Below are 20741 nucleotides of genomic sequence, written 5' to 3' on the forward strand. Positions count from 1 at the left end.
ATAACATGTGTTCTAGCATGTTTTACTTTTTTATTTGTATTTATGGTTTAGCCTATGCACATGGGTCATAGATACATTATGATTACTGAAATAACAAAAATATGTGGTATTCCCATCTGTTAAAATGACTTCAACACGCTATTACTCCATTACGTATCGCTTGTAGCACAACTTATTTTTTCCTTGATTTATCTGTAACTGATGAAAAATAACACTTTCTGTAACATTGAGTAAATCATTTCATCTCTATTACCTTTACTTTTATTGCTTCTAAAATGAGAGGGTTAGGTTAGAAATCCTATGATATCTCATCTCTTGAGATACTCCTTTCACTAAAATAACTTGATTTAATAGTGATAATATGTTCTGCAGGAGTATCCTGAGTCCACTTATTACTCTAAAGAGTAAAAGTTCTCCCACATAGAATAAAGAAGAACAGTCTAGACTCTGGAAAGAATATGGTAATTTATAGTGATATGGTAAGATTAGGCTGTAAACTGTTTCAGGATTTGAAGGTGGGAAAGAGTGTGAGAGGCTAGAAAGAAGGGGCCTAAAGAGTGCTTTGCTGAAGAGTTTAAACTTCATTGTATAGATAGTTGACACCTCCTGGGATTTTCAGGCCCAATGGGTAATGTAATTAGATGTGTATTTTAGAAGTGTTGTTGGTAAATTGGAGGTTGGATTAAAGGTTGTAAAGCCCTGTAGCAAGGGAAGCGAATCAGGAAGCTATTTAGCAGTTGAGGGGAGTAGGGACAGATGTGAACAACTTTCAATGATAGAATCAACAAGACTTGGTGACTTGTTAGATATTTCAGGGGTGAGGGAAAGGAAAGAATCTAGAGTGATCCAGAGATTTCTAGCTCAAGTGTTTGTGTTTATAGTAATAATTGATTTAAAGGAGGTTGGATCTGAAATTCATTTCTGGGAAGGGAGTGGTGGTAAATTTAACTTTAAGGTACTTGTAGCCAAATAAGTGAAAAGTCCCATAAGGAGCTAAAAACTTGGGACTGATTCTGAGTAGAGATGGAGGCTGGAAATAATATATTTGGGAGTTTTGGAAGTAGTTACTGGGAGCAGAGCAGGGTGTGGCTTTACTTGCATGAGCATGTGAGGTGCAAAGAGAAGAAGGTTGAAGAGATGTCCCTACAAAACTGCAGGGAGGAAGATATGCAGCCAGTGGAAGAGAGAAAGAGAGATGGCTAGCAGGGTAGGAGTAAAAGTTATTAGAAATTAGTGCCCTGGAATTCATGGGAGGAAAGATTTTAAGAAAAGGTGGATAGTAGGTGCAAAATGTTGCCATCAGGTCAACTAGGACAAAAACATATCTTTGGGATATAGTGGCCTTTGTTTCAGTTAAGGAATGAGGGCAGAAGTGATATTGCTGTGGGTTGGAGGCTGAATAGAATTTATAGAAACAAAGGGTTTCTGGATAAAGACCCTAGGTCATGAAGAGAATCAGTGATGGACAGTAGTTTGAAAGGTAGGCAGGTTTTGGCTTACGAAGATGGGAAATAATGCTGGCTTGGAAGTAAATGAAGAAAGTGATGAAAGATATACTAGCTAATACTCTTCTGTAGAATTGGGAATAAGTTGAATTTTAACCAACAAGGGAAAGATTGTAAATATCTACATACAGGCTATTGTTATTCATCTATCATTATCTGTTTTCTCTCTCTCTGTCTCTCTACCTCTCTCTCAATCTCTACAATCGTAATAAAATTACCACAAAGTTAATTTGAGCATTTATAATGTAGTTGAATCTGATTTATTAAATAAGGGAAAAATCAGAAGAAATCATTGTAGGAAGAATTGATAAACACCTCTTAGAAATGTATCTATTATTTATATGTTGTGTTGAACTTACTGGGATTGCTTTAGGGAAAAATGACCAGACATTTGGTTTAGCACAAGAAATTGAGTGTTTGTCACCCAGGCTTCTTATTTGTCTGATTTATGTTATGACTCATTCTAAAAAGTTAATATCTAGATTTAATTAGAAAGGAAAGAAGTCTAGATACTTAAAGACTCTAACTCAGAATATTTAGAATAGGGCAGACTTAGAACAGAAAAGCCTTAAAGATCAGTTTATCCAACTCCTCTTCGAGTCTTCCTTCTTGAATCTTTCATTTCTTTTCTTTTTAAATTTTGTTAGCTATAATATCCAGTTTGCTAGAATCTCCTAAAATAAAATCAGTTCCCTTTTCTTTTCTCCCTAATATCTAATTTGTGCAAAAATTTCTTACAGCTGTTTATATCACCACTATGATTGCTCACTTTTATGTATTTTTGTTATTGCCATCATAATTTCTTCTTTCAGAAATGCATTTTTTAATTTCTGAAAATAGGGACATTTAGGGGACTAACTTTTTAATCATTAGACTCTAGTTTAATTACCCTTGCATGAGATATAGTCAAGTCCTGAACAGAACCTTTGACAACTTTATAGGGCTAGGAGACAAGATTGAAAGATCACAGGCCACCAAAGGTAGGTGTTCATGTAAATGTCCCAGGCTTTGAGATAGGACCCTAAAGGGCCATAGCTTAGGAGTAAATGTGAACTGAAAGTAAAACGGCTTTACATGTCAGCTTGAGGTTCACTTCATTGGTCCCCAGAATTGATACCTGAAATTGAAGTAAGCTGATTCTAGACTTATATTGCTCCTAAAATCACATCAGAATTATCTCTGGAGAAAGATAACATCATTTGAGTCTTCAAATTATTTATAAAGCAGTTTTTCAAGTAAAATGACATCTGGTGAGATATACTCAGTCACATAAGTAGACATGAAAACATGAATGAGAGCTAGTAGAAACTGTAGAAATAGACTTAAAGAGTCTCTACTTATTGGAATACTAACAGAATTTTAAGAAATGTACTTCATTCAAGAAGTTAAAAAAGAAAATTGTAGCATGTTATAGGGAACTTAATTGGAAAATAATCAAATAGAAAATCTACAAGTGGAAAATATAAAAACCGAATTTGGATGGATTCAGCAGTAAATTAGACCCCATTGAAGAGAGAATTAGTAAACTGGAAGATACAACAGAAGAAAATACTTAGAATATAACAGAATAGCAAAGAATAACAAAAAGGTGGAACATATGAAGAGAGAGTAAGAGATGGAGGAAGTAGTAAGGGGGGGGGGACTCAATACACTTATTTGATGTTTCAGGAGGAGAGAGAGTGCTAAAGCAGTGTTTAAAGAAATAATGATAAAGAGTATTCCCAAAATGATGAGTGATATCCAGCCACATATTTAAGAAGTCCAACAGATTCTAAGCAGGAGTTTACTAAATACTATAGTTAAACATCCTAAAAACAAAAGTTAAAAAAAAATCAAACCATGTAGAGAAATATGACAATATTAGCATTAAAAGAACCAAAATTTGACATTACCTACACATTGGTACAGATGCATTTATTAAAAGAAAGTTATTCCAGATGCAAGAGTAGAGAAAGAAGGAATGAAGGGCAGTGATACGGTACATGTGTTGGTATATCTGAATGAACAGACACTGTAAAATAATAGCAGTGTCTTGTGATTTTTAAGATGTATGCAGAATTAAAACAGTGCCCATAATATCTTGTTTTAGGAATAGAGAATTGTAGATAGTGTTGTGAAGTTTCTATATTTTCCAGGCAGCAGTTAATCACTAATTAATAAATTTTGATTGAGGTGCTTGGGTGGCTCAGTTGGTTAAGAATCTGCCTTTGGCTCAGGGTCATGATCACAGGGTCCTGGAATTGAGCCTCCAGTCAGGCTCCCTGCTCAGTGGGGAGTCTGCTTCTCCCTCTGCCTCTCCTCCTTGCTTCTGCTCTCTCTCTCTCTCTCAAATAAATAAAATATTTTTTTAAATTGCTGGAAAAAAGAAATCTTGATCATTTGAGGAGGCATGTAATTATGTATGATAATCATTAAAAGAATAGCATAACTTGTAAAGAATGTACCACTTCCAAATTGCCAATGTTCAAATAATGAAGAATAAGTATTAAAACAACTAAAACCAAGGCAAGAAAGGAGACAGGGAATGTGTAGTGGGTAAGACAGCATTTAGTAAGATGATTGATTTAATCCTAAAAATATCAGTAATTACATTAAATGTACATTGTTTAGCTACAATCATCAAAACAATATAGTATCTGTGTAAAGATAAATATATCGATCAGTGGAACAGATTATAAAGTCCCAAAATGGACGACGTTCAGATATTTGGTTTTCTCAAAGGCAACAGTGATAATAGGGTGGGCACATGGTATGTGGTCAATTAGATATTTGTATGAAAATTAAAAAAAAAAAACTGCAGCTTCTCCTATCAATATACAGATTTAATCCAAGATAAATCATAGGCCTCAATGTAAGAGCTGACACTATTAAGCTTCTAAGAGAAAATCTATGAAAATATCTTCATAACTGTAGATGGGCAAAGATTTCTTAAAAGAGACACACAGAAAGTGTGAGTAATCAGTAATTGCTGGGTGGCTCAGTGGTTGAGCATCTGCCTTCAGCTTGGGGCATGATCTTGGGGTCCAGGATCGAGTCCCGTATAAGGCTCCCTGGAGAAGCAAGGGAGCAAGCGAGCGTGCTTCTCCCTCTGCCTGTGTCTCTGCCTCTCTCTCTGTGTCTCTCATGAATAAATAAATAAATAAATAAATAAATAAATAAATAAATAATCTTTAAAAAGAAAGTGTAAGTAATCAAAATAAAGAATAGATAAATTGGATTTCATCAAAATGAAAAGCTTCTGCACTTCAAAACATACGTGAAGAAAATGAAAAGACAAGCTACAGACTAAGGACTAAGCTCGGTGACCAGGATGGTCACCAGTGGGGACTCTCCTTTAGAGTTGGTAGGAGTTTAAAATTGTTACAAACACATTGAATAATTGTTTGACAGTATCTACTGATGCCAGAGATGTGCATGTCAGATGACCCAAAATTTCACTCCTATATTTCTACTCATTAGAAATGTGTGCACTTGTGCACCAAAAGGTATGCAAGATTGTTCACTGCAGCATTAGTTTCATTAGCAAAAAACTAAAAACACTTCCCATGTCCATCAACAATAAAATAGATAAATGTGGTATATACTTAAACAATAGAATACACTGCAGAACAGCGAAAAAGATTTAACTGCACTTAAATTAACATGGATGACTTTCACGGACATGTCCCACGATAGTGGCCAGATACAAAAGAGAATGCTGTGTGGTTCCATTCATGCAAAGTTTACACACAGGCAAAGCACACCCACACAACTTAGTGATCCTTATTTGGGTGGTAAAACTATAAAGAAAAGTAAGAAAGGGATTAACATAAACATCAGGTTCATTTGTGAGAGGAAAAGTTTGGTGATCAAATAGCGTGCTATTGGGGGTGCCAGCAGTCTTCTATTTGTTCACCTAATGGCTTTATATGGTTTTGGTTTTTGTATATTCATTGGCTATACCTTTGTTCTCTATTTTTTTCCTTATAGTGTCTTATTCCCAATAAAAATAGTTTAAAAAGAGTAAGATGATGTAATGGCGTAGATCATTGTTAACACCTTATGTAATGAACGTATGTTTAAAAAAAAGTATGTTACAAAAAAAAGTATGTTAAAAACAAAAAAGTATGTTAAAAACAAAATTTTTAAAATGTTTATGTGTGTATAGATACACACACACGTACACACGGTGGACACAGAGTAAAAAACACAGGAAGCATATATGCCAGAATGCTAACAATGGATATCTCTTCATTTTACACAGAATATATACTGTTTTATAACTAGGAAACACTCTTCATTAAATATTATTTAATAAAATTAACACCTGTAGAGGGTGTTGTCTTCTATAGAGAAGACTAGATTATTTATACTGTGTTATTCAGGGAAGGATTTAAAGCTGCTTTATGTGCAGTAAATAGCATTTTAAGCTAAAGCATATATGTAGTTACATAGAGGATCTTCAGGCAATGCTGTGGTTATTAACAACATATACCTTAGCTGCAGCAGGAACAATGGAAATTACCCAACAATTTTTTAATCCTAGACTGTTTCTTGAAATTCCTTTATCTTTCCACTCAAGGAAGAGCAGCATTTTTATATAGCTAGTTAAAGGAAAACCGCAATTTGTTTTTTAAAAAAAGTAGACTATTGTCTAAGGCCGTGGAATTTGGTTGAAATATCCATGGCTTCAATTTTCTATTAAAAACGCAAGAGTGCCTACCTTGAAGGGTTGTCTGGAGCATAGTGTGATACCATATTAATACTCAAGCAGGGTTATCAGTACATGTGATTTGTAGAACTGATTTCTGGGAAATGTGGGTAACGCAGATTAGCACTGAGATGAAGAGTCTGGGCTTGGGAATTGAACCTGGATTTTAATTCCCCACTCTACAAATAAGCAGTTGTATTATCTAACTTCCCTTCCTTCATTTCCATGTCTTTAAAATAAGGAAGATAATAGTACCTACCTCAAAGGGCTGTTGTGGGGGTAAAACAAAAGTGCCCAGTATAGTGTCTAGCACAAAGTAAATATCCATTTAAATTTTAGCTCTTGGTGTAGAGTTGTTTTATAGTTGACTTCAGATTACCAGCAAGGTTAGTTAAGAGTCTGGGACAGTAACCACTCTTTTTTCATACATATAACAACTACAGCCTTTCTAAATTTTCTTTTTGATAATTGATTATTGCTAAGCTTGATGGTGCCATACATACAGTCATTTGTGGGAATATTCGCCATGGTTGGGCATGAATTATAGACTGCCACCTTGATATGAAGTTAAAAATTGGGAAGAGAGGAAACGGGGGTGGGTAGAATGCATACATATTTCTCTATTTCTTGAATTTAACTATTTTTCTCCTCTTGTCTGCCCCCTCCCCTGCCTTTAGTATTAGAGCTTCAGTAATCTCTCTCCAGATTCTTTGCATTTTGCATTATGTTTTCCTGAGGGGGGAAGAAGTTAGTGGTATTTTTTCTGGTACCAAGTCTTGCTGTCTAATTGAATTTCATCTTGATTTTAGTGTGTGTGGGGGGCTCTCCATTTCAGATTTGTGTGTAGGTGTGTAGGAAAGTGGGAGCTAGCGAGGGTAGATGCATTGCTATCATAGGAGATCTTCCTTTACGAGTACTCTGAATCACTAACCGTGTAGAGCCAATGTTCCATTGTGTTCTTTCACAGACTTAGGGAGGTTTTACCTTGTAACCGTGAGGTCTCCAAGTATGTTGCTTCATAGGAGGACCTGGCTTCATCTCCCTTTAATTGTTTTACTACTTTCTGAGTCCAGAAATAATATCTCTTTTGCTCAGAGAATTTTGAGCTCAGTAAAGTGTAGACATTTAAGCTTCCCAGATTCTCTACCAAAAGGTGCTCGGAAAGTCAGTAATGATATTTACTTTCTTACGGTCTTTTTTCAGAAGTTGTGTACTTGAGAAGAGGAAGAACGTAAAATGTGTGATATCTTCTTCCTTAAGATTCTATTTAAAAACATTTTTTTAAGATAGATTTTTACTAATTTTTATTTTTTTAATGATTTTATTTATTTATTCATGGGAGACAGAGAGAGGCAGAGAGAGAGGCAGGCAGAGGGAGAAGAAGCAAGCTCCATGCAAGGAGCCTGATGTGGGACTTGATCCTGGGACTCTGAGGTCACACCCTGAGCCAAAGGCAGATGCTCAACCACTGAGCCACCCAGGCATCCCAAGATTCTATTTTTTTTTTTTTTTTTAAATCTCCACCTGGGAACATAAGGACTGCCTCCTTATATGAAAGTTATGTGGCAACTAAGACTGTGCCGAACTCTGTTTGCTCTTAGTCTCTGTAGCACTCAGGAGACCCTCTGGTGTTCGTTTTCTGTAATATCCTTCAAGTTATTGAGATCTTAGCTGGATGGATTTGGGGACATGTTGAGTTAAATATTGAATGAGGAACTGGTATATCCCCTTTCATACACCTGGCATTTGAAGAGCCCTGGATGCAATATAAAATGAGAGTAAATAGTACCCCATCAATATTTAAAATCTATATGGAAAAATCCCCCCTCACCCTAATTGATGATCTCACAGCAATTTAGTGACAAAATGATAGTCAGAGGAACAATTTTAAGGAAGCCAAATATATAGCTGCCACCTAAGAAGAGAATTATAAAGTACAGAAATGGACAATCCTTTCCAAGTATTGCATCCCATACCCATGTCATCATGATAGAGTATGTTTTCTCAGCCTCCCTCTATCATGTCTCCTATATCCAGGACACATAGAAACCTGAGTGGGTTTATTTCTTCTTTTTGAAGATTAAAAAAAAAAAGGAAGCACATATGATTACTCAGGAGAAGTATGGAGCATAGTCGGTTCAATTCATGGTTGGTTGAGCAGCTCAACAATGCTCTCAAGGCCCGAGCTCTTTCCATCTTCTGTGTTGCCATCCTCTTTGTGTTGGCTCTGACCTCATTCTTGTTTGCCCACTGCTACAATATGACTACTGCTGCTCTGTGTAGCCACTAACATGACTTGGGCAAGGTTTTACATAGCCATTCTGGGAGTCTACTGGCTTGCTCTTCTTTTCTCAGAAAGCTGCAGGGTGAGGTGCTTCACCTGGGAGAGTAGTATGGGAAAAAAAGACAAAAGTGATCTTTTAAGAGGTTTTAATAATATATCTTGGGCATTTGTTCAAAATAAGTGACCATAATTTTGAACATGTAAATCTAAAACATGTATATGCTAAGCGACACATATAGGCTCCAAAGCCAATGCAGTCTTGAAATATGTGAGGATTTAGAGTGTGATTTGTTTCACTAGATTCCTAAAGAATACATTGGTACTTGACAGTGTTGTAATTTTTGCTTTTTCAGTTGCACATACATGTTGAAAGTCTCCTCTAAGTTGGTTACTTAGTTTTTTTTTTCTTTATTTTTATTTTGAGGGCTTATTTCCCCCTACCCATGACCTCAGGACATTATAGATGCTTAGAGAATACTGCCGACTGATTGACTGTGGTGTTCAAAACAGACTTTATGGTTATGCAGTATCTTTTTCTCCCCTCTGGCTATAAACCATATTCCTTGCGAACCTGGTAATTGTTGAATTTATACCAAAACTTATGCACTCTTAGCTAGTCAAATCAAACGCTGGGAGGGGGAAGAGCAGACATGGTAAGCTCTTCACTGCTGTACACTTGAAGATTGTGATTGCTCTAGTCTTCACTTGCCTCTTTCCATTTGGAATATCTTCTCAGAATTAATACTTCAGAGGAGAGTAACAAATGATATACACTGGAGTCAGTGTCTTGGTTACACTAATACTTTACTGCTCTTTAAGGTGTGAGTCTTATTAACATTATTCTGTAAGCTCAGCACATAAAGGAACACATAGCTTGGTTGGCAAGTAACCTAGCAGAGGACATTCAGCTCTCTACAGCTTCATCTAGTCAACCAAACCCAAAGTATTTTATACCCAGGTCTGTCTGTCCTTTTTACTATGCTAAGTATGTCATTTGTTCTCTCTTTCTCTCTCTCTTTTTTAAAGATTGTTTATTTGAGAGAGAGAGAGCACAAGCAGGGGGAGCAGCAGAGGGAGAGGGAGAAGCAGGCCCCCACTGAGCAGGGGGCCCGACAGGAGCTGGATCCCAGGTCCCTAAAATCATGACCTGAGCTGAAGGCAGATGTTTAACCAACCAAGCCACGCAGGTGCCCCTCATTGGCTCTCTTTATATCTAGGTCAGTTTTATCTCCTCCTGGAATCTTCTCTTTAACTCCATTGGCCATTGAGAAAATGGGTTACTCCATAGGCTCTGTCCACAGTTTCCACTGAATTGAATTCTAAGCAGTTGAAAGACCATTTCCTAGCTAAAGACATTGTCTCATCCTCCATTTTTACAGTTTCCTCAATTCCTAACCAGCTTCTCACTATGAAACTGTTTATTCCTGGACTTACTTCCCCAGCTATCTCTTACTTTTCCCATTCTGGGCCTCCACGCTTACGCTTTTGTTTTATTCACAGTTTTGTTCCCTCTTCAGTAGTCATTGGTCCCCAACTTGCCCATTACAAGCATATTTATTTCCATCATATTTTCTGACACTTAGAGACTGATGTTTTGCCTATCATCAAATGGCTAACCTAAATATATTTTGCTGTACAATGAGGAGAGGGTCTATTTATTGCACATAAATATATAACATATTGACTTATTCAGTAGTTTATAAAGATCTGGGCTTAATCTTGCCACTCTTTTTTTTTTCAGAAGCTGGTTGTCAGAAAACGCTACTGGGTTATATCATTTCTTATGAAGTTCAGGCAAGCCAGGAATAATAGGAAGATTTTTACATGTAAAATTGGCTTTTTCAAAGGTGGTTTCTATTTTTAAAGGGAAACTGAAAAAAAATAGACTATAACAAGTTTATAATTTTTTATTCAGTTTTAGTGCATTTGAGTTATTGAAGCAGTTCTTTAGTAATGATTGGTTTTCCTTGCTGAACATTTACAGTGTTTGTGTTTCTTTTAACCTATTTTTTTGTAGGCTGATGAGAATGGAAAGGGGTTCGAGGCCAAACCTTTGACAGTGTGCAGAAGATGACAACATTGTGGCAGCGAGTAAAGAAATATGGTGTCATTGTTTGTATTTCACACTCTCCAAATTACCTGTGATGAGCTTAAGAGGTTTCATTCACGCATAGAAAAATCTTAATTATTCCTAGTGCTTTGGTGTACCATAAAAGTTGAATTATTAATGCTGTAATTTGTTCAGATAGCATTTAGTAGGAAAATATATCAGAAATAATTAATTGTTCTTGAGATGTGTGATAAGGTAGATATATCTACAGAGGGCAATCAAAAAGAGTAGCAGTAGGATATTGATTGCTTTTTAGAGAAAAAAAAAATTCCAGTTGTGAGAGGAAAAGTCCCACTTGGGAAGAGTGTTTTCCAGGTTGCTTCCCTGCCAGGTGTTTGACATTGCATGGAGTCTTAGATGAATAAGGCTCATGGCAGTCTTTGGGAATGACACACTCCCAGGACCTCGGCTTTCTACTGCGAAAGCTTCCATTTTCAAAGCCCGTTGGTGTCAGTAGGAATGTCCCAGTGGTCTCTTGGTTATACTTCTAGTGAAGACCAAAGTTTTTTACACCTGACTCTGTGCTCGCTGCAGATGATACCTGTCCACCAACAAAGTAAATTTAGACTGTTGCCAGAAAGTGAACCGCATGTCCTCCACTGTTTATAGGGTTTGACTCTTATCATTTATAAAGGGAAATAAACCTTACTTCCTTTTGATCTGTTTTAACATAACTGTGCACTACAGACATGATTTAGAATCATTCTAAAGTTACAAAATGTCCAAATCGTATGAGCATTTGCTCTAAGACCATCCATATTTTACCCCTTCCCTTTCTCTGTCTCCTTGACCTAGCAGCAGGAAGCCTTTGTTTGAGGTGTTCATCTGGAACAACTTTTCCACACTTGTTTTCATGTTCTGTTAGATTACAGGGCAGCAGGCCTACCTTTGAAGCTCCTTTCTCTTTTGTTTCTTTGCCGTGCACTCCAGTAATTAACTTTGTCCTTCTTTTATTTGTTCCAGTCAATCGCAGGCCACTCTGCTGAGCATCTTCTCCCAGGAGTACCAGGTTAGAAGTTTTCTCCTTTGTGAGGGTTGACAGGTGCCTAATTGAATGATGAATGTCCCTTTATTTCTTTGTAATTGAACTGCCAGCTCTCTGATTGGGTTGGAGGATGTTCTCCTTTCCACATCAAGCACCGCCTGCGTCTCAGTGGAGGCCTGCCAAGCCTACCCATCCATCTGTCTAATAACATCTAGCCTTTGCTTATTTGGTGGACCTGTAATAAATTATGCTAAACCATTATTATTCTGACAATAATAATTTCCCTGTGTTGCGTCGTTCCATGTGCTAAATGTTTGCTGACTTGCACTGTCAGTGCTGCTTTCCATTGCTGACAGAGATGATGATAAATGACCATTGCTGGAGTGGCAGAAGGCAAGAGAGGCAGAAAATGGAGTCATTTATCATGAGATGACAGGTGTCAGTCAAGTGGCAAGTCTCTATGGAATTACTTTTTGTAGTTTTCAAATAAGTTGTTTTTAAGCAATGTTCTTCCTGGTTAAAAATGGCAATTGGGTTGTAAAACTAGAGTGCAGAGGACTTAGATGGAATTGAATCGAGGGAAAATTAATACAAAGGTTGAAAGAGGGAACAAGTTTTCCTTTGCCCTCTGCAACCCTAAGCAAACTTATTTAGATTCAATTGCTACGACCCTGTTGGCTTTTAAACATACACTGTACCTTGTGCAGTCTGAAGACATCTCTGCCATGCAGTAGAGATTGAAATGCATGGATTCATTGAATAGAAGGAAAAAAGACCTATCACCCACCTAAATCCCCAAACTCTTTTATTCACCTTGCCCAGTGTGCTAGATATTGGGATAAAGAAATATGTCATTCTGTTCTTGAACCTGATGTGTGACATAACATAAAGATCTTTTTTTGTTTTGTTTCAGAAACATATTAAAAGAACACATGCCAAACATCATACTTCAGAAGCGATTGAAACTTATTATCAGAGGTATGACCTGCCTGCCCCACTAGAGGGTATCATAGTACCTATTAATTGTAATAATAATTATGAATAAATTAGGTCACTAAATTAGTTGTCTATGGTAACATTTCAAGGCATTGTGATACAAGTCTTGCTTAAGACTCCAGGTATATTTTTGAATGATTTCTCAAATGGTATATTTAAAGAATATGGTGAAACTGTCTTGATTGTTTGTGTGTGCATACCATGTAAGAAATCTTCATAGTAATTATGAAATCTCAGTTGGCTACTTTAAACTTACTGTAAGTGGATATCTTGTGGAGATGCATGTTAATACACACATGTATCTACATATATGTGTGAAAGTTCTCAAGCCCAATTTTATTTCTTATTTATATCAACAAGTTGAAAAATGCGTTAGAAAACAAAATTGAAGTTTGGCTCACTTCTATGTTGCGTCATAGATATTGGGTTTGCCATTTTTGAAATGAGGGGAAAAAAACATGTCAAGTAAGGACATACGGAGATATATAATAATAGACAACTGTCACATTTTAAATGGGGTTTTGTATTTAAAAAAAAGTCTGGGTATAAATCAACAACATAATGTCCAGGAGATTTTTTGACTTCAGCTTAATTTACTATAAATAGTTTTCAACCTCTGTTCTAAAACAGAATTTTAAAATGGCTCTTTTAAAAAAATTCTAAACATGTTATTGTCTTTGGTACAATATTCAATGACTGAATAATTTATAACTGTAAATGGTAATGGCTTGCATTAAAATTGTTGGTTGGTTTCTTAAATATTTCAAGGATATATTGGAAAGGAAAACTGTCTGAAATATGCTCTTAAATTATTACACCTAAGATTGACACATCGTTTCTGTGATGAGAGTGACACCACCGATTTTAGATGAATGATTTTTATGCACAAAAATTTTATGAATGAAATGAGTACCTAGAATAAATATTGGTATCATGTTTCTGTAAAGTCATTTTTTAAGAATTGAGAAGCATTTATTGAAAAGAAAAGTTATTGAAGTTAGCTTTTTAAGAAAGTATACACTGTACCATGTATGGTAAGAGATCTCTTCAGCATCTGTTACAGGTATACATACCACATTTGCCCACTTTTGTGTCTAGGAGAATTCCCCTTTAAACAAGTCTTTGTAGAATTTGAATTGATTTTTTTCAAGAATTATAATCTCAGTGACATCAACATTTAAATTAAAGTTATAACTTAAATCATGTGTGAAAAATGAGGAATGGCTCACAGGGTGTTAGGAAGTCAGCAACACTTTGGAACTCAGGCCCTCCAAAGAAAGACTGAAAAGCTACTTACCCATCAAAAAGTACATTTTTGTTTGTAAAAACTATTGTGTTAGCCCATCATATAAAAGTTTGGTTCTTTGTCCAGTTTTTAAAGCCTTGGTAATGTAAGCAATAGAAAATAGAGCATTTCTTAGAAATCTGGAGATCCACTTATAGGCAGGCTGCCAGGCTGCCCTCTGACAGTCATTTTCATTGTTTAAATGCCATTTTAATGAGATGATTTCTAAGATCTCTAAGTATGGCTTTTTAAAATCTAGTTTCATTTAAAAGTATATTTAATAAAGTATGAACATACTTTATTGGATTATCTGAGTAGGTCAAGCCCGAAATAAAATTCTTTCCTATAAATCTGGTTACTTAATGATGAACATTTGAGTGAGCAATAATGAGAATATAGAATATATACAAATATATTTATTTATTATTATTATTTTTTAAGATTTTATTTATTTATTCATGAGAGGCACAGAGGGAGAGACACAGGGCAGAGGGAGAAGCAGGCTCCATGCAGGGAGCCCGATGTGGGACTCGATCCTAGAACTCCAGGATCACACCGTGGGCCGAAGGTGGCGCTAAACTGCTGAGCCACCTGGGCTTCCCACAAATATATTTATGAATTTATTTAAACGTGAAAATCTCAGTTGTTTCAAGGAGTCACAACATTCCAAGCAAAAATGTGAAGTTAGGCTGTAATGGACAGACTAAAGAGAAAGCAGCCTCACCAGTTTCTTCCTTTACCACCCTGCTCCCTGGCTTTCTGCCCTGCCCTCTGTGCTTGGAGATGGGCCATATTGTTAACTTTCAGATGGATTGACCACACAGCCTCTTGTAAATGAGCCAGTTAAATGTCCCTGTATTCTCTAAGGTAAATTGGACTTAAGAGAGTTTTGTTTTCCAGCTGATAATAATAAAGGCAAATTGTATTATATCAAAACATATTTAAAAGCAATTTGACAATGTTAATACTTTAATTCTTTTTCTTTTATAAAAGTAATACTTGAGTAATCTAGAAATTAATACACTTGTGATGGTGTAGAAAGGAATGAATGATTGTGGCAGCTAGAGATAACCACGGGGGTGTTTTTCATTCTGGTCTTTTGTCAATCCATTTTTATATAGATGAGGTCATACTATATATACCATTGTGAATTCTGAATTTTATATTTGGAAAAAAAATGTGTATGACATAATACTACTTTGTAGAAAGCTTTTTGTGAACATTTTATTGATTGGATTACTTCATCACATGGAAAGTACCATAATTTACTGAATTATAACTCTGTTGAACATATTGTTTCCAATGCTGTAATATAAAAATAGTATTGTGGTAAACATTTTGGTACATAAGTATTTGCATTCTGGATTAGTTTTTTAAGATTTCTGTAAATGTGTAATTACTGGTGCAAATAATGAGCGTTTAAGGATTTTATTATATGTTGCCAAATTACTGTCTAGAAAGGTGGTAACGGTTTCCTCCTAGCACTGTCTAAGAATTCCTGTGTGTCTGCATTCTTGCTAGTGTTGATATGATCCTAATTCAGAATTCGAAGTCTGTATTTATAGACCATATAGTACATATTGTGATTCCATCGTGCTTAAATGAAAGTTCAAAATATCCAAATATCAGCTGAAAATGCTTTCTCAAGCTTTTGAATTATTGAGGAAATTTCCTCAGTTCTTCGTACTGTGTACGTACTGATACAGCTTGAGTGTTCATTTTGAAAACAGCTCTATTCTTTCTCCTTGCATTAATTACATTTTACTTCCATAAAGGAGACATACTTGGTAAAATTTACTTAGGTCCATCCAGACTATTGCACATGGGCATGTATGCACACACACAGACATGTTCACAAGTGGTCAGATTTTTAAATCCCCATCAATAGCAAAGCTTAGAAATGTTGACTCCCATCTTTCCCTTCTTCCAACACACACTGTTTGAGGGCCAGCTTTATTAGCTTTATAGAATCAGATCAATTGAACTTCATTCACATGTTCACATGGGAAAAAGGCCAGCTCAAATATGTTATTGACATTACATGACAAAAGTAGTTTCTGAAAATTTGTACCACTCTTTTGTTTAATTAGCACAATTTACTTTGCATTCACTGTGTCCCATCTACCATGCTAGGAATCAAGTATATGAATGTGAATAAGACATGATACCTATCCTCAGCTGCTCTGTTTTAGTGGGAAAACAGCTACATACATGGGGATCGGCTCCAAAAATTTTAAAGGTAGAATCAACAAAGGTAGTATTCACCTATAGGCTTAGCATAGAATTTTGGTAGGTTTTTGAAGTTCTACCGTTATAATTATTATGAAAATAATAAAGATCAAATAACTTTGCCTTTAGTATTTTAAATCAGGGGCACCTGGGTAGCTCAGTCATTTGTGCATCTGCCTTCCGCTCAGGTCATGATCCCAGGGTCCTGGGTTGGAGGCCCCTATGCAAGGCTCCCTGCTCAGCGAGGAGTTGTCTTCTCCTTCTGCTCCTCCCCTCCCACCACGGCCAGCCCCCCACCCCCTCCATACTCTCTCAAGTGCAAGCTCGCTCTCTCTCTCAAATAAATAAATAAAACCTTTTTAAAAATCTTTTAAATTAACACATACTATTTTTAATCTTAGATGCTAATGAATCTTTCACACTCAAGAAAACATAAGATGGACCTTCTATGAAGACCTTTTGAGGATGGTTTACCCACAAGATAAACACTTCTTAGTCCTCTTATGGCAAAGCTAGAAGATGACACATAGCTTCTGTCCAAAGTAGTTTTAATTTATCAATAGATATTAGAAGATGGACCAGGTCACCTTAATGTAGTGTTCATAATCACATCCTTTTATCTCACTTAAAATTCAGACCTTTGCTAAGGATCTGTTGGATGTAGGGTCAGCATACATTTGTGTAGATCCCTCCCACGGAGCTTCCAGTCTAAATGAGAGAGAAACAAATCATTGTAAATGTATGGAAAGTCTGCACAGCAATTTTGCACATTTTTTGAGGATGCAGAGAAGGGTAGCATTAGGAATTTCCAGTTGTGTCCTTACTGAATGTTTTTTGTCATTAGTATGCCCCTTTGATTGCATAGCTAAAAATTTGAATAAACCTGATCAGTCGCTTGTATAGAAGACAAATTTCCCAGAAAGGAAAACTACTACTTCAAATTAATTTTCACTTAATTTCTTTGCCCTAGCACTCCTGAAGTATTACAGAATATAGTTAGGAAATAAATTGGAGAATAAATATATTCAGAAGCAGGTCTACCCTTCAGCGTTGGAAGGCACCTTAGTAGACCTTGGGAGGTAGGGTTCCATTTCAGAGCTTTACCGTCACCAGCTAAGAGAGCGTAGATGGGTTTCATCAGTACCCTGGGGTTTTGTTTCTTGGCAACTAGGCAGCTTTTAACAAGTAATTAGGAATTCCCACTATATTGGGTATGAACATATTTCTATATAGGTATAGTAGGTTATGGTTAGACCATCTCCTGTTACTTTAAACTTCATAGAGGCTCTCCATTGGTTCATGGTTAATGCAACATTTCCATGAAACCATGTCATTTTGAATCCAAATGACAGTTCTCTGGCATAGGCAGTGGCTGTCAAAGCTCTACTCTGGTCACACTAGAGCCTTTCCTGGTTCTCACACACCCCAAACCCCAGGCCCATTCCTGATATTTGTGCTTACTGTCCTCTTGCTGGGAATGTTCTTCCTCCCATGCTCATCACTTTCCTTCTTACAAGTCTCTACCCACGTGTCACTTTCTTAGGGTTGGGCTTTCTGACTACCTCATCTAAGTTTACACTTTATGGTAGCATATATATATCATTATATTATGTATGTATCTCTGTGTTTTCATTGTTTGTCTCTCCACTAGAATATGACATCAGGAACCATGGAAGGTTTGTTCCCTCCTGCCTCTTTAGAACCTGGAATAGGCTCAGTATAAGTTAGCTCAAAAATATTTGGGGATCCCTGGGTGGCACAGCAGTTTGGCGCCTGCCTTTGGCCCAGGGCGCGATCCTGGAGACCCAGGATCGAGTCCCACATCGGGCTCCCGGTGCATGGAGCCTGCTTCTCCCTCTGCCTGTGTCTCTGCCTCTGTCTCTGCCTCTGTCTCTCTCTCTCTCTCTGTGTGACTATCATAAATAAATAAATAAATAAATAAATAAATAAATAAATAAATAAATAAATAAAATTTTAAAAAAATATTTGTGTGATAAATGAACATTGAGTCGAAAGTTGTAAAGATATTGTAAAGATACCCTAATATCAATATAGGTTTAACTCATCTTACCCAAAGTCTGAACCCTTAACAGATGAGCATGTTTGGTGGCTGTGAGCACAGGATTAGTTGGTTAGACTTGACCGAAACGATTGGCTGTTTATTGAGCAGCCTTAGCCATGCAGTGGAATTGTTTTGAGTTGATGTGAGATTCTAAGCTAAGCTGTTTCCCAGGGACCTTTCTCTAAACCACACTTGCCCTTTTCTCCTGAAAGTGCTTATTTCTCGATTAGATTCCTAAACAGTTTTTTTAGGAAAGTCCCTGATATATGGAAAATGAACTTATTAGAATTACTTTGAGGTTATAATGATCCTGAGACTTCCTACCTTGAATAATTTACTTTTATTCTACTTTGTAGAAAAATCATATATCTTCATAAATATACTTACGAAATAATATAATTTAGTATCTGCTTGTGGTAGTTCTATGGAAGACCTCACCTGTTGACTTTGATTTTTACTATCAAACAGGTATTGTTAATTTATTCACTCAAACAGCATGCTCTAGAGTAAACGTCCATGTTGAATTCTCTTGTCCAGTGTGGCTCTTAAAAGTTTTTTTTTTTTTTTTTTTTTTTAATTAAAAGTTTTTAAATCAGGGACGCCTGGGTGGCTCAGCAGTTGAGTGTCTGCCTTCGACTCAGGGCCTGATCCCCGGATCCAGGATCAAGTCCTGTGTTGGGCTTCCTGTGGGGAGCCTGCTTCTCCCTCTGCCTAGGTCTCTGCCTCTATCTCTGTGTATCTCTCATGAATCAATCAATCAATCAATCTTAGAAAAAAAATTTTTAAAGTCATGAAATCAGTAATTTATTTAAAAATACATATGTGTATAATGTAATCACCTATTGTAAGCCGAGAGCTGTTTTAGGCATAATAAATTGAATAAAATACCTCTACCTCTACCATCATCATCAGGCATTCAGCCCTGCACTGGGGAATGGGTTTAAGGTGGAGAGTAACTAGGCAGACACAGTACGCTGCTGTGTTAAGTGATGGAGAGAGTTACATGGTGGTCATCAATTGTACCTTGGGGCACCTCACGTTTCCCAGGCTTGTGGTGGTTTGAGAAAAGTTAGGTGTCAGCTGAATCATGAGGTCTCCAGGTGAAAGTCGGAGTGCAGAACAGTGACTACAGATAAGACTGGCTGAGGACAGTAGTTGGGAACCAGATTATGTAGAAATTGATAAACAATATTAAGTGGTTATAATTGAATCGTGAGATTTAATGTGGAGCTATAAAGTGTTTCCAGGAGAATGGCACATTAAAATTTTTACTGAAAAATAAAAATCACTCTGGCTTCCATGTCTGGGATGGATTTGGGGAGGTTTTTTTGGTTTGGTGTTTTTTTTTGTTTGTTTTTGTTTTTTTTTTTTTTAGCTGGTTAGGCAACGAGGAGGGATGGAGGTTATGATGGAAATGCAGGGCAGGTAAGATGATGGCTTGTGTTGCCTGACAAGGTGTGTTGGCCCACCGATGACAAGTCTGTCCCATTTGTTTCTTAATAAGATGTCAACCAGTGTTGTGAAACAGAAGTAAATAGGTGAGATGAATGCATGGATGCTTTTTTTTCAAACCATAAGACTAAACTGATTTCCTCTCCATAAAGTGCTTTGTGGTACAGATAAAGCTGGGTGATAGGGCTAGTTCTTTTCAAAATCCCTTCCGTCTTCACTTTACATGTTAGAAGACGAAAGCAAGGGAGACCGACTTGCTCACAGCTTGTGCCCCCAACTTCAGTTAGTAAGTTGCCAGTGGGTTTGAGGTAAGTTGTTTTTGTTTGCCTTTTCCCTTCAATGCTTTCCTATGACAGTAGCATACTTTAACTAGAGTTGAGCATGGCATTTGCCCAGGAGAAATGTGTACACACATGGGATGCTGACAAGTCTATGCTGGCCTTTTCTTGTCACTGCATTACCACTTGGCTTTGTCTGTCTAGGTACCTGAATGGAGTGGGGAGAAATGGAACTGCCCCAGTGCTCCTGGAGCTGGCCAATGAGGTAATGTTACTGTTATTATTTTATTTAAACCTGCATAAAACCTACAGGGCCTGTCTAGAGTAACTCTGCTTGGAATTATAATTAACCTTAAAGAAAGAGATTTTGAGGTACATTAGACATTTAAATTGCTCCCTGGTCTCTTTGTAGTTTTAATAATTGGACAAAGAACTTCATATATTAATAAATCAGTTAACATAATTAGTCTGCTCCTTTTAAGGCAAATGTGTAAACAGCTTCTTGGTTTCTTATTTTGTGGGAAATTTCAACCAAGCAGCTCAGGACATGCTCATCTTTGGATGTGTTGTCTTAATTTAGTGTGAGAAATACCTGTGTTAAGAGATATATGCCGAGAAAATCTATGCTATTATAACAATGAATAGAGAAATTGTATACTTAGAAATGTAATGTTTACTTGATTTATCTTTTTGTCCAAACTTTTATTATGATAAAAGATGCATGCCTCGTAGAAAAGTCTCTTTATATCAAGAAGCATACTGTTCTTAGAAACACCAAGTATAAAGTGATTTATTGAACTTATTTGTTAACTCTGCTCTGCTTCTGTTCGGGGATACAAATAATAGTCTTACATTTAAAAAAGGA

At 36.6% G+C, this 20741-nt stretch overlaps 1 protein-coding gene across 15 annotated transcripts in view; it reads left to right on the forward strand.

The window, feature by feature from the left end:
• The window catches only part of CDIN1 (CDAN1 interacting nuclease 1), a 232516-nt gene that overhangs the window by 40817 nt on the left and 170958 nt on the right, over positions 1-20741 (forward strand). For 13 of the 15 annotated variants that reach the window (XR_013369962.1, XR_013369963.1, XR_013369961.1 and 10 more), the window contains 3 exons: positions 11553-11598; positions 12488-12552; positions 20081-20141. Coding sequence is in view for 9 of the 15 variants with exons in the window: in XM_077880507.1 (XP_077736633.1) it covers positions 11553-11598; positions 12488-12552; positions 20081-20141 (172 nt within the window). In the remaining 6 variants the exon portion in view is untranslated. The remainder of the gene's footprint in view (positions 1-11552; positions 11599-12487; positions 12553-20080; positions 20142-20741) is intronic. The other 2 variants (XM_077880517.1, XM_077880513.1) reach the window with 2 other exon arrangements.

Source organism: Canis aureus, chromosome 32 (assembly GCF_053574225.1).
Source record: "Canis aureus isolate CA01 chromosome 32, VMU_Caureus_v.1.0, whole genome shotgun sequence".
Lineage (NCBI taxonomy): Eukaryota > Metazoa > Chordata > Mammalia > Carnivora > Canidae > Canis > Canis aureus.